A 22,051-nucleotide genomic window follows, 5' to 3' on the forward strand; every position below is an offset into this window, starting at 1 on the left:
TCTTTGGATATCCAAAGGTTCTGTGGATAGATTTCAGGAAGTACATGAATTTGAATAATAAAAAAGTCTTTTTCCTCTCCAATGCAAATTGGTTTCCTTTATAATCCTATGAGTTTTATCTTTGTATATTTAAAAGCATTATTATGGGAAGTACTTCATAGACTTTACCAGATGGCTAAATGGGTAGATATCACAAAAATTTTAAAGAACTCCTAATCTAAATGTACCTTTAATACTATGATTCCATAAGAGAAACTATAAGTTTGTAGAGGTTTTCAATTGCTATGTTTTGAAGTCTAAATTGGATATGAGGCAATAGAATCAATAAATATTAGAAAATGGCTTTAGGTTCTGAATCATAGGAATCATGCTTAAAACATATTAATGGATTATTATGACAAGTGAATTAAGACACCAAGAAAAGTTAGAAAGGTTAGGCTGGTTCTATGATATAGAAGTTTAAGTGACTTCCTCAAAGCTCCCCAGCTAATAAGGACCAGTGTAGTAACTCTGGAAACGGGAATGAAAGAATCTAAGAAACACAGCAAAGAAAAGATTATCAAAACTTGGTGACTGAATTCAGAAAATACAGAGGAGGCATATCATAATTTTTTTCCCATTCAAAGTAAAATAGAAATATAAAATATCATTACAGCTATGTGTTCAAATGCCTCACATCCCCTTTTTAGCCTACAGTTGTTTTTTTCCTGTAGGAAAGGACTCTATCTTTTCTAAATTTTGTAAAGTGCCAACAAATGCCATGGATCTTAACAAATTGTAGGTATAAAATAAGGGTCTGTTAAATTGAAATTTGGTGTGATAAAGAAAGCCACCAAATTTCAAGTCAGAGGAGTTAGTTTTGAAATCCATTTCTGCTACTTGTAAGTCCATAGACTTTAAGTTTAGAAAAAAACCTTATATATCATCTTAGTCTATCTGTTTAATTTCCAAAATAAAAACATTGAGCTAGAATTTCTTTTTTATCCTATGCCACACAGTCAATAAGTAACATAGTCCATATTTGAAAATAAAGTTTCTCACTCCAACTCTAATACTTTTCTATTGCACCATGCTCTCTGTGTGACAGTGGTCAAGTAGCATTACCTCTTGCTCAGGCCTTATTTGTAATGAGAGAATTAACATAGATAATCTCTAAGATCCCTTTCAGACCTAAATCTAATGATTCTTCCAGACTGAGGAAATGGTGGCACTGGAGATCTTTGGAGAGGAATTGATAAAGGATGTTAGTTTGAGACTTAAGCATAATGAGAACCTTATTTGATCCATTGAGTACAAATGATATTCTAAATAGTAGAATACTACTTGTAGGACACACGTTAATTTAATATCAGAAATGATTAACTACATATTTAGAAGCATTTATTAACATTGGTTAACTCAACATCTTTCAAATATCCATGTATATAATTTTATTGATCATTCCTCTAACATCCCTTAAAAATGTTTTCTTTTTCTTTTTCTCAATTATTTGATTTTCAGCTCCATGTGGTGGACATTTTTCCTCTCCTAGTGGAGTGATCCTTTCCCCAGGATGGCCAGGGTATTACAAAGATTCCTTGAATTGTGAGTGGGTGATTGAAGCTGAACCTGGACACTCTATCAAAATTACATTTGAAAGGTCTTGACAAATATTTTCTTCTTTTTTTTAAAGTCATGTCTATAAAAATAGTGGATATTTTCTAAATAATTTCAAAGTATAAGTTATGATATGATTATAATATATAATTGTGAAGCTTTAATTTTCCTTGAGCTTTCTTTAAGTTTTTAGCATTTTCTTAAATTAATTGCTGGGTTAAATGTTGCATCAGTACAACTGAGATATGCACGCATGACCTTTTTATTTTATATAAATGCACAGGATTGAGAAATGCATCTGTGACCTTTAGTTTAATGAGTTTACTTGTCCCATATTTTGAAAGGCACGTGAATTCTGCTCTGGTGATTGCCATGAGGCAAAGGTGTTGTAAACACACTCGAATCAACACTATGCTTTAGTTTTGAATATATAACATTCTTCCCTAGATACCTGAACTTATCTGCCCTTCAGAAAAGCATGGATAAATTTCATTTTGTGATTATGAGAAATAGCCTAGGAGTTCAACCCTCCATAGGTCAGGAAAGTTTTTCTAAATCATATCCCTTAACAGTCTTGTTTTCAACTTGACAGATGTCTTCCTAATCCTCCAGTCAGTTCAACCATCTGGTATGATGGGGAGGTTCATATAAACTAACAGAGTATTTTGACTATCTTTAAGAAATCAAACATTACCCAGAATTCTACCATATAGACAAATAAGTCAAAAAGAAATTTCCTCATATTTTGTTTTGACTTTGAATATTAAGGTTATAATCCTCTTGCCTAAAGACTATGCAAATGATAATTATTGGACTGAAATGGCCTATTTTTTCATATTCATTTACATTATTTTCAAAAATTGATTTTTTGTCCATTTTTACATTTTTGCATTGTACAAAGTAGTAGCCAAACCTCATAAACCAATTTCTCTATTATCAGAATAACATTTTATGTAAAAATCCAAAATGTAATGGCAGAGTGTTTCTTTTTACATTTCTGGTTTTGTTAAACTATTAACATGGTAGATAAGGCACTGGACTTAGTCAGAAACTCCTGGGTTCTGATTTCCCCTTGGATACTTACAAGCTATGAGTTGTGGCATGTTACCAAAACTGTCTGAATCTATTTTCTTATTACTAAAATGAAAGATTTTGACTTGATTTCCTCTGAGGCCCCTTCTAGTCCCCAACATATGATCCTTTTATAATAGGGCAGAGATCAGGTAATTGTTATTCAGAATACAGTGCTGTACAATCAATCTTAATTAAAATCCATATTTGAAATTAGTTTGTTTGATAAAAAGTTCTAATTTCAGCTTAAAATCCTGTTTATAAGCATTAAATTAAAATCAAAAATAATTTGCATTGTTTTACATAAGATGTACACATATAGAAACACATATGAGTCTATACAAATAAAAACATATACAAATTTGCATTGTTGTATACATAAACATATATGTGTAATATACTGGTTTGCTCCTTTATGCCTTGCTAGTTTTTCACTTCTGCTCAATGTGGTCACAAATAAATGTAACTTAGGAGCTAATGTCAACATAGAAAGTAATTTTTAAGGAAAGTACTTAGAAGTTAAACAACTTCATAGGTGATAAAGGAAAGCAAATCAGGATAAGGAAAGTGAATCTTATTTTGTACTACTGGACACATTTAATATGTATCTTCTTTTTCTTGAAAGTTTCCTATCTTATATTAATCTTAATACTAAGGCATTATCTCTAGGAATGGAGCAATTTTAATACTAATAGTCTCATTCAATTCATTCAAATAAATATTTGTTTATCACCAATTATGATTTTTTCTAAGAATAATTCATGAACCAGAGATAAGTTTTAAAATGTGAATTTATCTGAATACTTTACTAGACGCAAGTAGTCACCATTAAAGTTATGTAGGAGAAACCTTCTTTACCCAAAGTTACTTTAGTCACACTCTAATCACAGAAACAGCAGTTCATTTAAATTAAGCCACCTACCATTTTCCTCCTATATCAGGACACTTCTTAAAATTTGCCTTTCCCTAGATGCCTAGCATTATTTCTACATATCCTGACTTGGTTACTAAGCTGAAGAATTGTGCACATGGCTCAGTTAAAACTAAGTTCTATTAGCATCCAAGGAAGATGTCTTGTTTAATTCTTAGTTCATTTTGGGTATATTTTCAGGCTCTCTTACTTTGGGTCCCACTGATACTTCATCCTTAGAGTTTTTCTTGTAGATCTCTTTCTATTAGGGACTCGGAAAGGCAGGAATAAGTACCTATGAAGGGAGAGAATAAGCATCAATTACACCTATATGCCAGGCACTATAGTAAGCACATTACAAAAATTATTTTAACCTTCTTGAATGAATTTGGTATGATAGTATCAGTTTTTGAGAGAAAGGCTATTTCTCTCTTTTCCCCTCCCATTTGTCTCCTGAATCATTAAGCTGCCAGTCTTAAAATAGCACATTCTTAACATGAAACTACTAGGATATTTCAGAGGAGCCCTCTCCCCTTCCTTAAATCTTGAACCTTGACTAACTTTTTGTTAAGGAATTTTGTTCTAGCCTTGGATCATTTGGTTATGAGCCCACCTCAGTTTCTTCACTTGTAAAATTGTAATAATACCCATACTACTTATTCAAAAGGGTTGTTTTAAGGAAAGCATTTTGAAAATTCCAAACCACTTCATAAACACAAGTTGTAATTAATAATTTTCCTTAGAATTATTATTAAAATAAAAATTTTATCTATTCATCTTACATCTATACATAGAAGCAAAATATATCAAATTTATTTGTCCTTCTATAGGAAATCTCTCCTAAAACTTTAAAGTAACCATCCCTCTTTTCTCCATGCTGAACATCTCTAATTCCATCAATTATTCATCATATGACCTGATTTTGAGCTCTTTCCCTCTTGGTCACCCTTATATCTTGACTTGTTCCAATTTCAAAATACTGTTCTTACAATATAGTACCCAGAAATTAATACAATATTCATGATCTGTTCTAACCATTTTAAAGTACATTTGGACCACTTTCTATAATCAAGGAACTTTACCCCTCATTGTACTTTTTTCTTTTCCCCTTTCTTTCTCACTATTTAAAATCATAATTCTTCCTCTCTGGAACTGGCAGTTTACTCATTTAGTAACTGTTTTTGTTGTTGTTTTTGTTTTGCCAGCCCTCAGTTCTCTTCTTTTCTCATTCTCTCAGTCTTTTTAAATTTAGTGTCTACCCTTTGTCAATTATTTTCCTATTTGTCCTATATATAGAATGTTTATACATAGTTGTTTGCAACTTTTTCCCCCCATGAAATTAGGAGCTCCTTGATGGCACAGTCTATCTTTTGCTTTTCTTTACATACTTAATTCTTAGCACAGTGATTGGCACATATTAGCTTCTTTAATGCTTAATAATTGACTGGATCATGATTGATCTCTCTGGCTGTGCCTGCTATATCTACTCACATTTCCAAATTGGACTTTCCAAGTTCAATCCAAATGTTCAGCCATCGGTATGATATCCTCCTTTATCCTATTGTCCTAACTCAATATGATTTAATCCAAGTATTTCTAAAAACAGAGCTACATCTTTAAGAATAGATTGATAACTTCCATTAAAAGGGACCCTCAAAAGAAGGGGTCAGGGATGGTCTCTTCAGGCTAATTTAATTCAAGGCATGTGTATTTCCAGGAAATGCTACTAAAAGCACAGTGTCTTGGGAAACTTCTACCAAATAGTTTTTTTTTTTAAATGTAGTTTATGAAAGATGGCCAGTCTCAGAAGGGGAAGGAGCAGACTTTGATAAAGAATCATCCTTCTCTTATAATACTACCTGGTACCAGAGAGGAAGAAAAAGAAGAATGTAGGTTCTGGAAGGTGACAGCCTCATTCTTTAAAAAAGGTCTTACATTCAGTAGTTCTATTTATAATGACCTTTTCCTCATGATAATCTAGGAAGTTATTGTAATATTCCGGTAAAGGCCACAGATATTCTACCCCATATATCTTAATAACTTCACACATGACACATTGTGACAGGATTTGGCATCAAATAATACATTTATTAAAATAATTTATTTAAATTAAATTTACTCAATTAATGATTAAATTTATTAAAAGAAAACAAAAAAAAAACAACATCATTTGTCCTTTGCCACTTGAGATCTTATATTAACTTTTTTGGAAATTTATGAGAATTCCTGACAAGATAATTAGGTACATGGCATGTTGTGGTATGTGGTTTTATATATCAAAATAACCATTATTAAATTAAATTTGAAAAAATGGTAAAGCCACAGTTTTAAAGCTATCAATTCCATATTGCCTCAGCACTGGAGAAATTCACTTACTTTTAAGAAACAAAAACTATTTTTTAGATTTTTAGTCATTGTATAGTAATAATTTAAATATGAAAAACAGTAATAATGCCCTTTTAGGTATGTACTTTTTTCCACTTCACACTTGTGAATTATTTAAGGCAAATATAATTGTGACCATTTTTAAAAGAAAATGAGGCTCAGAAGAATTATCCTTTCCATAGTTCTACTGTCAAGCTTAAATTCAGGATCTGATGCTCACCATTTATTCCTTTATTCCATATTGGAACATGAAAGCCCAAGAGGGAAGCCATGAGAATATTTGAGAAAATATCAAGTTTAATTCCACTTTATAAACTTATGAAAATATTCTGCCATTAAGACAAAGGAAAATGTCTTTATGGGTTGCCCTGACCAAAGCAACAGACCCATTATTTTATCTCACCTTGTAGTGAAGAGCCTTTCTATACTTTTATATTCCTTTGGCTAAGCACTTAAGCTTTTATAGATATATTTTTTCCACTTCAGAGTTCCTACTTTAAACTTGTCAGTCTATCATTAAGCATTTATTTAGCACCTAGTATTTGCTAAGCACTCTGTTAGGCACTGGGGATGCTAAGAAAGGCACAAGATAGTCCCTACCTTAAAAGGGAGAAAATATACAAAATTTATGTAAAACCACCAATATATAAGATAAAAAGGAAATAATATAGAAAAGGCACTATAATTAAGAGGGATTTGCAGTATGTTTTCCAATTAGGTATAATATTTCTACATTAAAAGCTTTCATTCAACTATTCTAGTCTTTGAGCACCCCAACTCAACTCCATTCTATTACATACCTAAATAGAACTTGAAATGGAAGACAAAAAGCGCAACGTGCTTCAAAGACTAGATTTTGTCTTTGTTCTTGTATACAGAAAAGTTAAGTAAAAATGCCATTGTACCAAAATTTAAAAGTACCCTTCTCATCTTTGTTTCTTTCCTTAATTGTTCTTAACACAGCCCATTTAAAACATAGTTTTGTTTCAGATCTTCAGCATTATATTGTTAGATTACTCTTTATTCGGTTTTTGCTCCCAGAAGATGTATTTCAGAGCCCATTACTCTCAGGTCTGGAGTTAGGAGGATCTCATTTCTCTGATTCTTCTCAAACCTGCCAAAGGGGAGGTAATATTCTTTCTTATCCAATTTTCCCTTGAAGTCCAACCTTCTGTTTTGCATAACTTGTTTTTCTTCTTCTTCTTTTGTTCTTCTTTTTTCAGAACCTAGATGTAAAATATACCAAAAATACACTATCTTTTTCCAGCATCAAAATCCACTATTCTTTCCCCCAGGAGTATACCATTGGCCACTCAGGAGAATTTACTGTTTCCACTTAGGTACCATGGTAGACAATGTGAATATCCTATCTTATCAAATTAGGGTTCCTTCTTTTCCCAGAATTTTTAAAGATAGATTACTAAATTTGAGAATACAATACAGAATATGGTTTTAAAACTAGTTTTATCATCAAATGGTAGTGTTTTTTTTTTTATCAGAAAACAATACACAATGTGATACCATGATCTTTACACAATATCATTGACTAAGAAGTATCTAAATGGTATTATGTGGTACTGTATGAATGAGAACCAAAATGACTAAGCCAATTCTGTACTTCTTCCTTCTCTTACTCTGTCACTTTTTATCAATGATCTATAATCAGCTTTTTTGTGACCCTCCCTGAATTTCCTTGTTATTATCCATGATCCTAGTTCTAGACTTTCATTATTTTCTTTATAAAGATACACTCTCAGAAAGCAAATAAACCAAATTTTTCATTCCGTTTATAATTAAGATCCCTATCCTATTCAATATAAAGTCTTTAATTTTTCAGCCCAAATTAATCTCTGACTCCTCTTACATACATTTGAAATTAGTATGATTTTATCTGGTTGGCTATTTGAGATAGGATGTTTAAGGGTGGAACTTAATTTTGAATACTGTAAACAAGTATCTGAAATAACAGAAATCCGTAATTCATGGAAACCAACATCACATTCATTTTAAGGATTAAATGTCTTCCTGTGGATGTCCCTGTGGTCCTATAGTATTTTCCATAATCTAATGTTACATTTAGGGAAAAGCTGGTTATTTTGCCTGCAAAGATAGCAGTAAATTAAATTTATGAAACTGTCATTTTAAAGTGGGCAACCAAATAGACCTATGTTAGAGTGTTTTCACACATATAAAGCCTAATATTACAATTAATTATTTTAAATAGTTTTAAATTATATGCTCGATTGTGAATTCATATCCCACACTGAAAATTACTTCCTAATGACGAGAATTTGACTAAAATCCCAACATCATTTTGTTTCTTTTATTTTTAAGTGTAAAATACTTATCTTAGCTCACTTTTGTTATTTGAAAATATGTAAAAGTAATAGTTTATATTCCTTGAAAATAGCTTCCCTTTGAGAACAATTTTTTTTACATTATACTGTCTTGAAGATGTTTATAATTCTTAATATCTTATATTAATAATATAAGGCATATTATATATAAAACTTAAAATACTTAATATCAATAATTATTACAACAAAGTAATGAGGTATTTGGGAGGTACATTTGAACTTAAGGATGTATTATTGAGGGGCAGCTAGGTGGCTTAGTAGATAGTCAGGTCTTGAAATAGGAGGTTCTGGGTTCAAATCAGATCTCAAACACTGACTAGCTGTGTGACCCTGAGTAAGTTAATTAGCTCAGTTACCTAGCCCTTACCACTTTTCCGGTTTGGAACCAATATAGAGTATTGATTCTAAGACAGAAGGGAAAGGGAAAGAATAATTAATAATAATTTAACAACAGTAGTCAATAATTATTTATTGTTTACAGAATACAAGACATTCTTTGAAGCTCTAGGAAAATAAAGACAGAGTCCTTGCCCTAAAGTGACGTACATTTTAATGAAGGAGACAACATATAAAGATAGGTACAAACAAAATATAGAGAAATAGATTTTAGAAGGGAAGACAGGAATGAGAAATAACAGTATAGGTTTTAGGCATATTAAAGGACTTCTACTAGAGAAACATTACCCATAGAAAACACTTAGAACTACAGGGTTTTATATTTTTTATTGTTATAACATTGCTTAGGAAAAATATTTTTATTATCATGAACTTCAAAATAAATTATATGTTTGTAAAAATACATATGATATAATTATGAGAATTTTAGATTAGAAAGATAAAAAATTAAAGTTAGTATTTTATATGTTATTTTTCCATTAAATGTAAATTCATATGCAAGTCTCTTGTATCTTAGATTTCAGACTGAACTCAATTATGATGTTTTGGAAGTTCATGATGGACCAAATCTTCTATCACCTCTGCTTGGATCTTACAATGGTACTCAGGTTCCCCAGTTCCTGTTTAGTAGCAGCAATTTCATCTACCTTCTATTTACAACAGACAACAGTCGTTCTAATAATGGATTCAAGATTCATTATGAAAGTAAGTCCTGACCAAAATGCTGACTTCATTGTACCCATTCATTTCCCTTTGAATTCAGTGTTACTATTCTATAATTATAGATTTAATGGAATTGTATTCACAAATACTTCAGTGTATTCTTTAATGTTAGAATGGTGTTGTTTTACAAGCTGTTCTCTATTGAATTCTCCTACATATGAAAATTTCCTTCCAGGCTCCAGTTAATGTTTATTATAAATAGTAGAAAATAACAAGAAATTACATGGTATCAAAATGCAATTAAAAAAGTTTTCATATATTTGTATTGTGTATAGTTCAAAATATCAGATAATAGAGAGCTAGAAGGTAACTTCAGACTAAGCAGTAAAGTTATGAACAATGCCTTTTTTAGAACTATTTTTTAAAGTTCAGTCATCCTTATGAAACATCCTTTTATGTTTTACTTTCATTCAAATGAAAAAGTTATATTTCTACTTAAAATATGCACCATTAATATTCTGTAAAAATTACAGAAAATGACTTTTTTAAAAAGTATCTAACTACAATAATAACCTGTCATAGAAAAAATCTACCTTAGCAAACCCACAGAGTTCAAATAAAATTAGAGAAACTCAGCTTGAAAGGTTACAGGCTTTTGTTGATCACAAATAAGAAACTTCATATTTTTCATTAAAACCATTGCCTATATCTAAGTAGGTATGAATATATGACTAGATGTGGGTAGATGTATACTATATGATGTGTATATCAGCATGTTTCAGAGGGATATCATGATTTATCTATTTTAATATAAATTGTAAACACATAGGCGTTATCCTATACCAAACATATTTTCCAGCAAGTGTGCTGGGAAGGATATCTATGTAGCACAACATATGATAAAAAAAATCTGCTCTACAACATGCCAATCATGTGGTCAACTAGCCTTAGTTTGAACACTTCAAATACAAGAGATCTTACTGTTTCTTGAAGTTGACAACTCCATTTTGGGATAAAACTAATTATTAGGAATATTCCCCTAAAAAAAGCCTACACCTGACACTTTGCTACTTTCATCTTTTGCTTTCCATTCTGCCTACTAAGTTTAAGAAGACCAAGTATAAGCTTTATCCTTCCCAGGCTTTCAAATCCCTGAAGAGAAAGTGTCAAATTTCCTTCAGTCTTTTCTTTTCCAAGCAAAATCATCCCAGTTTATTTAATTAACCCTTATATGTCAGCATATTTAAATAGTTCATCTTACTCCTAACTCACTGTATAAGAAGAAAGCCTTCTCAAATTATTATCAAGAACTTCTTCCTTTGGCTTTCAGAATATTCTTCTGGATACCTAGATTGTACTATCCCCTAAAAGGAATCATCCTTGACTCTCTCTTTACAAATAGCTGTCATCAAGGATCTCTAGCTGTCTGAATATTTTATCTTATTCAGTTCCCATAATTCAGTGCCTATCCTGGATTTCTTAAAAAATGAAGAAAAATATTTTCTCTAAAATGCCACTGACATAGTTGGGGGGGAAAAGGTATAATATATCATGTCATTTCAGCTCAGTTGTCAGATAATTCCAGTTTTCTGGCTTCTTAAACTGATGGCTTAGCTGACCTTAGTGGGTTCAAGGGAGCACTCATGGTAGAGTTCTTTAATATTTTGTAATACAGGTTTATATTTTAAATATCCTTTACATTACACATATAGTATTCACAAAAACACAAGTAGTGCCACAAGGAGCACTGAGGTTATGGTACCCTGGGTGGTGACTACTTGAGAAAAGTCATCTTTCTAAAATATTTCTTAAAATGATTAAATTTGATTAAATTCCCTAGTCAATTTAAATTTGATTGACAGTATGTTTTTTCACCAAGAATAGATCTGTAGGTGGTTGTTCTAGACTGATTTACCTGAAACTCAGGTTTTGAAATCTGGAAGGGACTCCAGCATCCTCCTAGTTCAACCCATATAGGAAAGGAATCCTGACCATAACATGTTTAACAAGTGGACCTCTGAAGCCACTTCCTAGCCTGTGGTTGTGCCATCATGTTGTATAATGCAAGGTGCTTTCAATATTATCATCTGTGTGTGTATTTGAAGATTATTATTTTCAATACATAGTTCCTTTAAGTTGAACAAAGCACTTTCCTTACTATAGCCCTATAAAGAAGGTGGCAAAATTATTATGAACCATATTATAAAAATGAAGAATCTAGGTAACAAGGAGATTAGGTGACCTATTCAAAATCATATGGCTGGCAAATGGCAGAGCCTGAACTTGGGCCCAGGGCTTCTCTAGCTGATGAAGCTCTGGGGCTAGAAAGAGGAAAATTTGGGTTAAAAAAACTGCCTCAGATACTCACTAGCCATGGGATCCTGGTCAAGTCACTTAACCTGTTTGCCTTGGTTTCCTCATCAACAAAATGAGGAACATAATAAAGCCTTCCTCCAAGAGTTGTTGTGAGGATCGAGTGAGATATAACAATTTTTGCACTGTTCCAGGCACATGGTAAGTGGTGTATAAATGTTAGCTATTACTATTATTAAGTCTTATTTATCCCTACTGTGGTGGTTCCAGTATTCACTACCTAATAGGGATATGTTTGCATTCATACTTCCAGTATAATTTAACTTATTTCATTTTGGATTCTTGAGGTAATGAAGCATATGCATTCTATCATTGAAGCTTTTTTTCCCACAAGGTACACAGAATATAATGAAAATACAATCTATAATGTTTGGCAATTTAGTTTTAACCATTGTTCTCTGAAATGATTAAGTATTGCTTATCTGGGAAAGTAAAATTTTTCTATTTTCTGTTTATCTTTTTTAAAAAGAATTCTTTTGTTAAATTTTCCTACTTGAAATGATTTAAAATTCATAGTTTGAGTGCTTAAGTAAATTTCAGATTTTTCAAATTTCCCTCTTGCTTTTTCAATAGATTCTTTTTTTTCCCCTTCAAACCTTTACCTTCTGTCTTAGAATGTGATTCCAACAGAAGAGTAGTAAGAGCTAGGCAATGAGGATTAAGTGACTTGTCCAGGGTCACACAACTTAGAGGTGTCTGAGGTCAGATTTGAACCCAGAATCTCCCATTTCTAGCCTGGCTTTCAATCCACTGAACTACCTACCTGACTCCACTTTTTCAGTAGATTCTTAATGAAAATAAAGGGTTTTTTTTTCCCCTTTGCTTCCATGAATTTGCATGTTTTATATATCTATTCTTTTCTTCTCAGTGTTATAAAATACAGATATTTATTTTTATGAGTCTGTCATTTAGAAAGAACATAGAAAAGACTTTCAAAATCTCTTGTCATTGTGAATAATTAAGGATGGGTGTGATTATGGGGAAAGAATTTCCAGCATCTAGATGAGGGCAAGTTCATTAGTGTAACAGTTAAAATTTAGGGGAGATGGGGAGACTGAGGCAGGTAGAAATTAGTTTCTCTCTGCAAGGAGTATTATATTTTTTAGAGGTTTATTAAAGGTTAAAGATTAAAAAATATACAAGTAAGAAACATGTGCCTAGGCTAGAGGCCTAGACAAAATGACCTCACATCATGGAAGAGATGCCTCTGCTCCAAAATGGAAGTCCAAAAGAGCCGAGCGCCCTCAAAAGCCTTTGAATCAGCTTAAATACCTTCTTGATCTCGGCCCAGGTGAGATTACAAGGCATTCTGGGGAAGTGGAGCAAAGGCTCATGGGGATTGTAGTCCTGTATTCGAGTCTATTTTTTACATTAGTCTATATAAGTACTTAATACTGGAATGCTAAGGATTAACAAAGTTTTAGACAAAGTGTTACCAGTACAAACAAAGATAAGAAGGCTAAATTAGGACCTGAGTAGTTTTTTGATTAAGAAGACTGTAAAAAGGTTATATAAGAGGAATTCTTCTGGGGTCTATGCACATTTTAAAAAAAGTATATTTTGATAATAGCATTTCAGTATAATTTCTTGGCATTATGGCCTGACCTATTTTATTCATTTATTTTTCCTGATAGTTGGTTCACATGCTTCAAAAGATTTTCCAAAGGACCGATAACCAAAAATAAATTTAATAATACTGCTGTTTAAGAATTGGAGATCAGACAAAAGGACAATCAGAACTCTTAAGTTTAGAAAGATGAGTATTTAGGCAGAGAAAATGGATGGGCAGCTAGATGACTCAATGGATAGAGAGCCAGGCCCCAAAATGCATGATATTGCGTTCAGATCTGGCCCCCAATACTACCTAGCTTTGTGACCCTGGGCAAGTCACTTAACCACAAATACTTTCTTACTGTTCTTCTGCCTTGGAACTAATACTATTGATTCTAAGATGGAAGGTAAAGGTTTTTATTTTGTTTTGTTTTTTAAGAATAAAATGGAGAGGGAAGACATGGCAGCAGGAGGAAATCTGGGGCTTTTCCTCATTTTTAATGCTTTTTCCATCCTCAAATTTTAGTGCATTTATTTATCTGTTCATATGTATCCCCAGAGCAAAAATGAAGCTGCTTAAAAGCACAGATTCGTTTTCTTTTTTGTCTGTTTCCTCAGTGTCTAAAACAGTGCCTTTCACATAGTAAGCACTTAGTAAAAATTAATGCTATAGAATTACTCTCAAAGTCAGTCTCATGCCCTGGCTTTTTGGATTTTTCTGGACATTTATTCCAATAAGAAAGAACAACAAAAAAAGTGTTTCTATATACATACACGTACTTCCTTATTTTTTTGTTTTCTAGGTGTGACAGTTAACACGTATTCCTGTTTGGATCCTGGCATTCCAGTGCATGGACGGCGTTATGGTCATGATTTCTCCATAGGCTCCACCGTGTCATTTAGTTGTGATCCAGGCTATAGGTTAAGCCACGAAGAGCCTCTTCTATGTGAAAAAAACCACTGGTGGAGTCATCCACTTCCAACTTGTGATGGTAAAAATGAATGAACTCATAATAGCTCTGTGTACTGTGCAGTGTGGTGGCTATAGCAGACACATAAAACCTATCTAAGTGAAGTGGAATTAGATTACTTAGCCCCAATACTATCTTCATTATGGAATCTTCTCTACTCTGGTCAGTTTGTGGCATCTTTCCTGTTCACCTTCTGTCCAAAAAAAAAATCACCTTTAATTTAATGTGTATATATTTTGTATTAGTTATATATCCATTGTTCATTTTTCCAATGGGATATCAGTTCTTTGAAGTCAAAGGCTACTTATTTTCTTTATTTTTAATCCTTAGCATTTAGCACAAGACTTGGTACTTAGTGGGCACTTAATAAATATTTGTTGACTGACTAATTGATCATAAGGAAATTAATGTATCATTTTATTTAAATGAATTGGTTTAAACAGAATCATCATTAAAGAGTGAAGCTTAACGTAGAACACAATGGTCTATATTTAAAAAGGTGCACTTTGAATTATTAAGCATGTTAATTCTGAAGTAATTCATCTTAATTTCTTCAATATTATATGATGTCATTTATGCACCCTTTACTACTGAGATGCCCCTTTCCCTTCTCCCTCCATTCTGAGCCTGACTAGATATTCTTTTAGAGTTATAGCACAACTAGGCAAACAAATGAAATATTAGAGGATGGTAAACCTTCTGGAGGAACAATAATGAATAGGAAAAAAAGAAAAAAATTGCTATCTTTGAGAAATAATTTTAATCCAGATCTAAACTGTGAAACATTCAAGTAAATTTATTTTTATATAGGTGACAAGACCATCCCTATTACTAAATATTCCACTAATTCTATTGTTCTAAAAAGTTTCATATAATTTTTTTCCTTTTAACAGTGAATGAAACTCGGATGTTCTTCTGCTTCCAGCATCTCTTTATTCAATACATTTTATTAGTATTATAGTAATAGTCCTAACATATAAATCTGATTATGACATTTCCTTGCTCATAGATAGTGATTCTTTATTGTTTATACCAGTGATCTCCAAACATTTTTGATCATGCTTTCTAGAAAAAACAAAACAAAACAAGTAGTATATACTCAATGTGTATACTTATATGTGTACTTAGATAGAGTGTTCTGAAAGTCTTACTGTGGTTTTAAATTTTAATAGCTTGATAATTCACTAAAATCTTAGAACACTTCCTATTACCTTAATAAACATGTAACACTAAAGGGGTTACAAAAATAGACATTTTTAAGATTGTGAGATAATATGAAATAAATATTTTTCCTGGAGTCAATATTGAGTCCTTAAAATGTATTGAATAAGGTATTAGTAATATGGTTAGGTCTAACATTTAGGAAAAACCTTTTGACATTTTTATAGAGGTTATATTAGAGAGAAGAGAGACCTGATTCAAAAAGACAAATTAGGAATCCATTTTAATAATCCAGACAAGAAATGGGAAGGGTCTGAAATAGACCAGTATCTACCTACCTGAGCACAGATGTGAAAAGTGAAGATAGAATTGACAAAATTTGCTAATTGCTTAGAAATGTAGAGTGAATAAGAATAAGGACACAAAGATGGCATCAATATTGTTGAAGGATCATACTTACCTCAAAAAATGATCAGGAAGTTTGAAAAAGAGGTAGATTTTGGGGAAGAGATTATGTAAAGTAATCTATGATGTAGATGTAGATGTAGATGATAATCTATCCATGAATGCTGATTATCTATAAATGCCAAAGTCTTTTGGGATCCTAAACTCTGTCATTTACTATGTTAACCATATTTCCCTGAAAATTTTAAAAAAGGATATTATCCTTGCTTTCACTGAAGCCAGTGATTAAAATTTTAGACAGAATAGGACCATGAACAGAGTCCAAAAGCAATCTACTAGAGATTTTCCTTTCAATGACGTTAATACATTAATCAACATTTTGGGGGTTTTAATACATTTAACCAGTCCTGAATCCAGCAATCCACATTTTGCTACCATTTCTTTTTTAGGCCAAAATTCTGGTTTCTTTAGAGGAGCCTCATCCAACTTAATCTCCTGACCCTTTAACACCCTGGATGTGAACATTTGTATTTGTTCCACTTTATGATATGTAGCAGCTAGAACTGTAAAATTTGGCTCTTCTTGGAAAATACAATAGGCCTATATACCCTCTCTCCTTTTGGAGATGAGATTTCTTTTAATGAAATCAAAGATCTCCCAGTATGAAAGAACATAAATGTTAAGACTTGGAGTTAAAAGAAGCTCAGTTCTTAATCTTTCACTGTATGCTCACTAAGTATCAAATCACTTAACTTTTCTGAACCTCAGATTCAGGCGTGTGGTTAGAGGTCTCCAAAGGCCTAAAACACATCAAACTAATATATAGCCCAAGCTATGTAATGTTCTCATTGTTGAGGGTTGTCTAGTTTATGGTACACTACCCCCTCCCCCAGTAGAAATAACTCATACTAACATAGCTTTTATGATTTGTAAATTGAATTTTTTATAACTCTGTTGTAGGCAGTACTTGGGAGATGAGAAATTAAGAGTAAAAGAGCTTAAGAGTCATCTGAGTCCAAGTACTATCAATTTTCCTTTAGAAACTTTTAGCCTTTTTGTGTCATGGACCCCAATGGTTGTACGAAAATATAAATAATATAAAAGAAATGTTAACTTTGAGTTTGATGTTAACAAAAACGAAATGCATTTTTTTCCTTTAAAAGTTTGAAGTCCATTATACTCCATGCTCAAAACCCATACCCTTTCCGTGACCATGAAACCTAGTTATGTCTCTTTAAATGTGTTTAAAGGGTTTTGGTGACCATTTTCTTTCTATTTAGAAAAGCACAGGCACACGCACACATACACGCACACACGCACACATTTATCCACAGAAAAGTATAAATTCTTCAAAATGTCAGCCCACAAAAAATAGTCTTGACATTTTCCACCATTCCACATATTTATTTTTGTGGAATTATGTACCAAAAATGTACATTTAGCAGTTTAAATGTTTTATGGCTGCTCAGTGCCATATGACATAAGTGATAGAAAAATATAGGTCAAAAACTAACAAAAAACATGTTACTTTCACCTGCTCTTATCACATCATAGATCTAGAGTAGGAGGAATCTTAGAAGTTATCAAGTCCCCAAACCTTCTTTTTCAGATGACGAAATAAAGGCATACAGAGGTTTTTTGGTTTTTTTGACTTTCCATTGCTGATAACACTGAGAATGGACCAATTACAGATCTTCCTAAATCTTAAGTCCAGAGCCCCCTCCATTGTATCACACTGTATCTCTTGATTCTTCTGGGATTTAAAACTATTTTTCCATGGTTACATTATTCATTTTCTTTCCTTCCTCTCTCCCCTCCCCCCTCCTGGAGCTGACAAGCAATTCCACTGGGTTATACATGTGTTATCATTCAATACCTATTTTAATATTATTCACTTTTGTAATAGAGTAATTTGTTAAAACCGAAACCCCAAATCATATACCCATGTAAACAAGTGATAAATCATATGTTTTGCTTTTGTGTTTCTACTCCCACAGTCCTTCTCTGGATGTGGATAGTGTTCTTTCTCATAAGTCCCTCAGAATTGTCCTGGACCATAGCATTGCTGCTTGTAGAGAAGTCCATTATGTTCATTTGTGCCACAGTGTATTAGTCTCTGTGTACAATGTTCTCCTGGTTCTGCTCCTTTCACTCTGCATCAATTCATGGAGATCTTTCCAGGTCATGTAGAAATCAATAAGTTTATCATTCCTTATAGCAGAATAATATTTCATCAACATCATATATCACAATTTGTTCAGCCATTCCACAATTGTAGGGCATCCTCTCATTTTCCAATTTTTTGATCCCACAAAGAGTGCAGCTATGAATATTTTTGTACAACCATTTTTTATTATCTCTTTGGGGTACAAACCTAGTAGTGGTATTGCAGGATCAAATAGTATGCATTCTTTTAAAGCCCTTTGGGCATAATTCCATTGATTCTGCTGTTCTGAAAAAAATTATTTTGAAAATGAATTTATTAACTTCTCTACTAATATTCTTAAATAATTAGGATATCCTAAATATTCTCCTTGTTAGAAATACAACTATTCTAGAAATGATCTTTGATCCTTTACCTGGTAGTATGAATGTTCCAATTTAATTAGATTTGTTTTTACTTAGTGGTATATTATTTTTAATCATCATGTTTACTGCTGAGTATAATGAAAATATTCAAATTTTGTTGCATTCATGTTGTTATAATATTTATTTTTCATGTGAGTCATTCCAAAATGACTTCCTGAAAAAAAGTGGTATTAGATTGGAGGGGGGAATTTTTCTTTCAATGTCATTTTTATGATAAAGAAAGGGATATGTATTTTATTATGATTTAATTATTATTGGGAACTCACAGGTGAGGAAATGACCTTGACTTATCTAGATAGTGTGCATCTCTCTCATTTTGAGACTCAGATTGTTGCCCAAAGTCCTGAGAAATGAAGTGATTTGCCTAGAAACATGTATCCAGTTTAGGAGAGATGATGGCTTTGAACTTGAAGCTGCCTCTAAAATTTTTATGAATCATTGGAAATTCCCAGTACTACTGGATGACTATTTGCTATATTGAGAAAATTTAGAATGCCAACTTGTTAATAATTTTGGTTGGTTAAATTAATTGAATCTCTCATAAAAGCTGCCAAGATCTTAGGGAAGGCTTCATAGAGGAAATAGCACATGATGTAAAGGATAATTTAGTGTTGTGACCTAAACTATGTTAATTATTTGGTCTCCATGGATATCCCAAATATATATATATAAACTACAACCAAGTCATCTGGAAATTTATGGTGATTTAATCAATATAGTGGAAAGAAATTAAGAAGAAGGAAGAAGGAAAGAGGTGTAGGATTCCTCCAGCCTGGCTAGTGCGATGAGGAAGACCAGAAACTCTAGGAAGTTAAGGTTTTTGAAAAGTAAGGAGGAAGGAATCAGCCTGAACTCCAAAAGGGCTCAGCCAAGATGCCTGAACCTGAATCAGCTCAAGGGCAAACTCACCACCAAACCCAGACAATAGCTGCAAACACACCAAGATGCCAAAATGCCTAGCATGCTGTCAGCCAGAGTCACCTCTCTGGGGAAAGAGGGAGAGAGAGCAAGTGACCTGCCTTATATAGACAGTTTTATGTTACTTTCCTGTATCTCCTCTGTACCAATGATAGCTTAGCTTGACTTAGGACAGCCCAGGGGTCTGTCCACTTTTTCTGCACATGTCTGTTGAAGGCCATTTCCTCAGATAATTAAATCTTTGAGTATGGTACAAGCATCCTGACCTTGTTAAACTGAGTAGGGTGGAGAAATGTATAGTTCCCAAGACTTGATTCTGTTAAACCCAGTATCTCCGTTGTTACTAATCAGGAAATAGCTAAATCAGATCTTCTAAAGTACAGCCTGAGTAGAGTAGAGTAGTTTTTAAATTCACAATGAATTCACCCTCAAAAGAAGACAAAAGTTTCAAAAAGACAGAAAGGATGATAGAGAACATTTAAGGTGTGGAACACAACTTTTATAAATGTACTCAGTGAAAACATAAGCATTCTCAAATAGCTAAGATTTAAAAATATATCTTATAAATAGTCCTTAAATTTGACAAACAGACCAGTTGTTATTTTGTATCTCAGTAGTTCTCTGGGTTGTTTTTAGTGTTATAGAAAATTGTGGGACAAATCAGAGTAGGACTGACCAGGAGGAACAAAAGTAGAGATGGTTTGTCTTAGTGACCAAAATAGTAGATAGGCCTGAGAAACAGGCAGAGAATTTATAAAATTCTTATACTGATAGGTTACACAGTTACAGTGAGTCTATTATGTACATGAGCTAAGGGTTTGTATTCAAATGCTCAAGAAGGGAAGAGAATGGTAAATATGTATAGGCTGAGTAGGTTAGAGCAGTCCTTGAATAAGAGAATTATATTTTATAATTATTCAAAAGAGGATGTTATTGAACTTTAAATGGTCCAAATCCATTGATTTCACCAACTCTTTTCTAATATTTCTGGTTGGTTCCAACATGCCTTTTCAATTCTTTTGTGGTATTTGTTTTTCTGCTCTCAAATCTGGAAATTGTATAACATTGCATATGGTGTCTATGTCTAAATATTAAATTCTAAAGATAAGGATCACATCTTACTTAAAACATGCTTGTCCTCCTGACAGCACAGTTTTCTACAAATTGTTTATTGTTTCTTATTACTGATAAAGAAATAGGCTGCTGAAAGTTATATGATGTCAGTCAATGTTTTTTTAAATTCCTATTGCGTGACACACATTGTGCTAAGTGCTAGAGATACAATAGGAGGCAAAGGACAATCCTTGTCTTCAAAGAGCTCACAAACTAATGAGGGAGACTATAAGAAAAATATCATGCTGAAAAAATAGGAAATAAAAGTAGGGGAAATACTAGAATTAAGGAGATTTAAGAAAAACTTCCTATGGAAGATGAGGTTTTAGTTGGGATTTGAAGGAAAGCAAACTGAAATTAGAACAGCAGGCAACTAAAACCTTTAGGGGCTCCTTCATAATTCTAGCATTGTCAAGAGACCTCCTCAAAATCTACCAAGGCAGTGATCATATCTATATAAATAGATTGTTATGGTTGGTCTTCTTTTTTAATATTGAGTTTAGTTGTTTTACCTATTCAACTTAATGCTGAGAATTTGTATCAGAGAATATTCAAATCTCTTGCTAGTTGGTAAACTGTTAAAAAAAAAAACAGCTTTTGTTATGATTTGTTCATTTATTGTGCCATTACCTAAGTTTCTAAATTACATTATCAGAGAATAGATGAATATGGGAACCTTTAAAAAAAAGAATCTAGTTTTAATAACAGATTTTTTTTCTTTCCTTATTAAAAAATCTCTCCTAGTGTAGAGACCTGGGAATAAGAGAGGTCTTTGGCTAATTACCTTTTAAACTTTTCTTTAAGCAGCTCAGTCTTCTTGTTTTTGTCACTGCTGTAGTTGCTTTTCTCAAATAAGGATATACAATCAAAAAAAGAGCAAGATGAATTGTTGCCTCTTTTTTGTTTCCAGAGGGTTCTCAGATTATATAGAGTTTATTTACTTAGCAACCTCAGGGCTTAAATCCTTACTATTTCTTCCATCTGATACATATAACCATGAGGATTACACCATTCATCAGTGGGCAGGCAAGATTGCAGGAATTGGTTAAAAGCCATTAAAATGGAATGTCAATCAAAATAAATGAGAATGTTCATATAATCCCTTTTCACCACCTGCAAGCTACTAAAATTAACACCTTTTCTTATGAGTGGGCAAGCCCTCCCCTGAAATGTGTCATGTTTTTACCTTTATGAGAAATTTTCTAATCATTTAAAAATTTACTGTCTTTTTTCAAGTTTCTATTTGATGAAAGGAAGGGAATTGGTAAAAGAATTAACATTTATATATTGCCTATTATGAGTTAAAGACTACAAATTTAAAAATCTCTTATCTGATCCTCAAAACAATCCTGTACATAGATGCTATTCTTATCTCTGTCTTAGAGTTAAGGAAACTGTCACAATCAGAAGTTAAGGATCACATAGCTACTAAGGGTCTGAGGTTGGATTGGAACTCAGGATTTCCTGGCTCTAGGGCCAGCACTAGCTATCTTCACAAGTATATATTATATTATTATATCATATTATATGTTTAATAAACATTTTTTAATGGTGTGGCTAATTCTATCAACATAGGTCACCGCTTCTCTATG

At 32.5% G+C, this 22,051-nt stretch overlaps 1 protein-coding gene across 7 annotated transcripts in view; it reads left to right on the top strand.

The window, feature by feature from the left end:
* Nucleotides 1–22,051, top strand: part of CSMD3 (CUB and Sushi multiple domains 3) — a 1,668,414-nt gene that overhangs the window by 1,071,797 nt on the left and 574,566 nt on the right. For all 7 annotated transcript variants that reach the window (XM_016431868.2, XM_056823169.1, XM_056823168.1 and 4 more), the window contains 3 exons: nucleotides 1,501–1,639; nucleotides 9,233–9,420; nucleotides 14,106–14,294. In XM_016431868.2, coding sequence (XP_016287354.2) covers nucleotides 1,501–1,639; nucleotides 9,233–9,420; nucleotides 14,106–14,294 — 516 coding nt within the window. The remainder of the gene's footprint in view (nucleotides 1–1,500; nucleotides 1,640–9,232; nucleotides 9,421–14,105; nucleotides 14,295–22,051) is intronic.

The sequence above is a fragment of the Monodelphis domestica genome, chromosome 3 (genome assembly GCF_027887165.1).
Source record: "Monodelphis domestica isolate mMonDom1 chromosome 3, mMonDom1.pri, whole genome shotgun sequence".
Taxonomy (NCBI): domain Eukaryota; kingdom Metazoa; phylum Chordata; class Mammalia; order Didelphimorphia; family Didelphidae; genus Monodelphis; species Monodelphis domestica.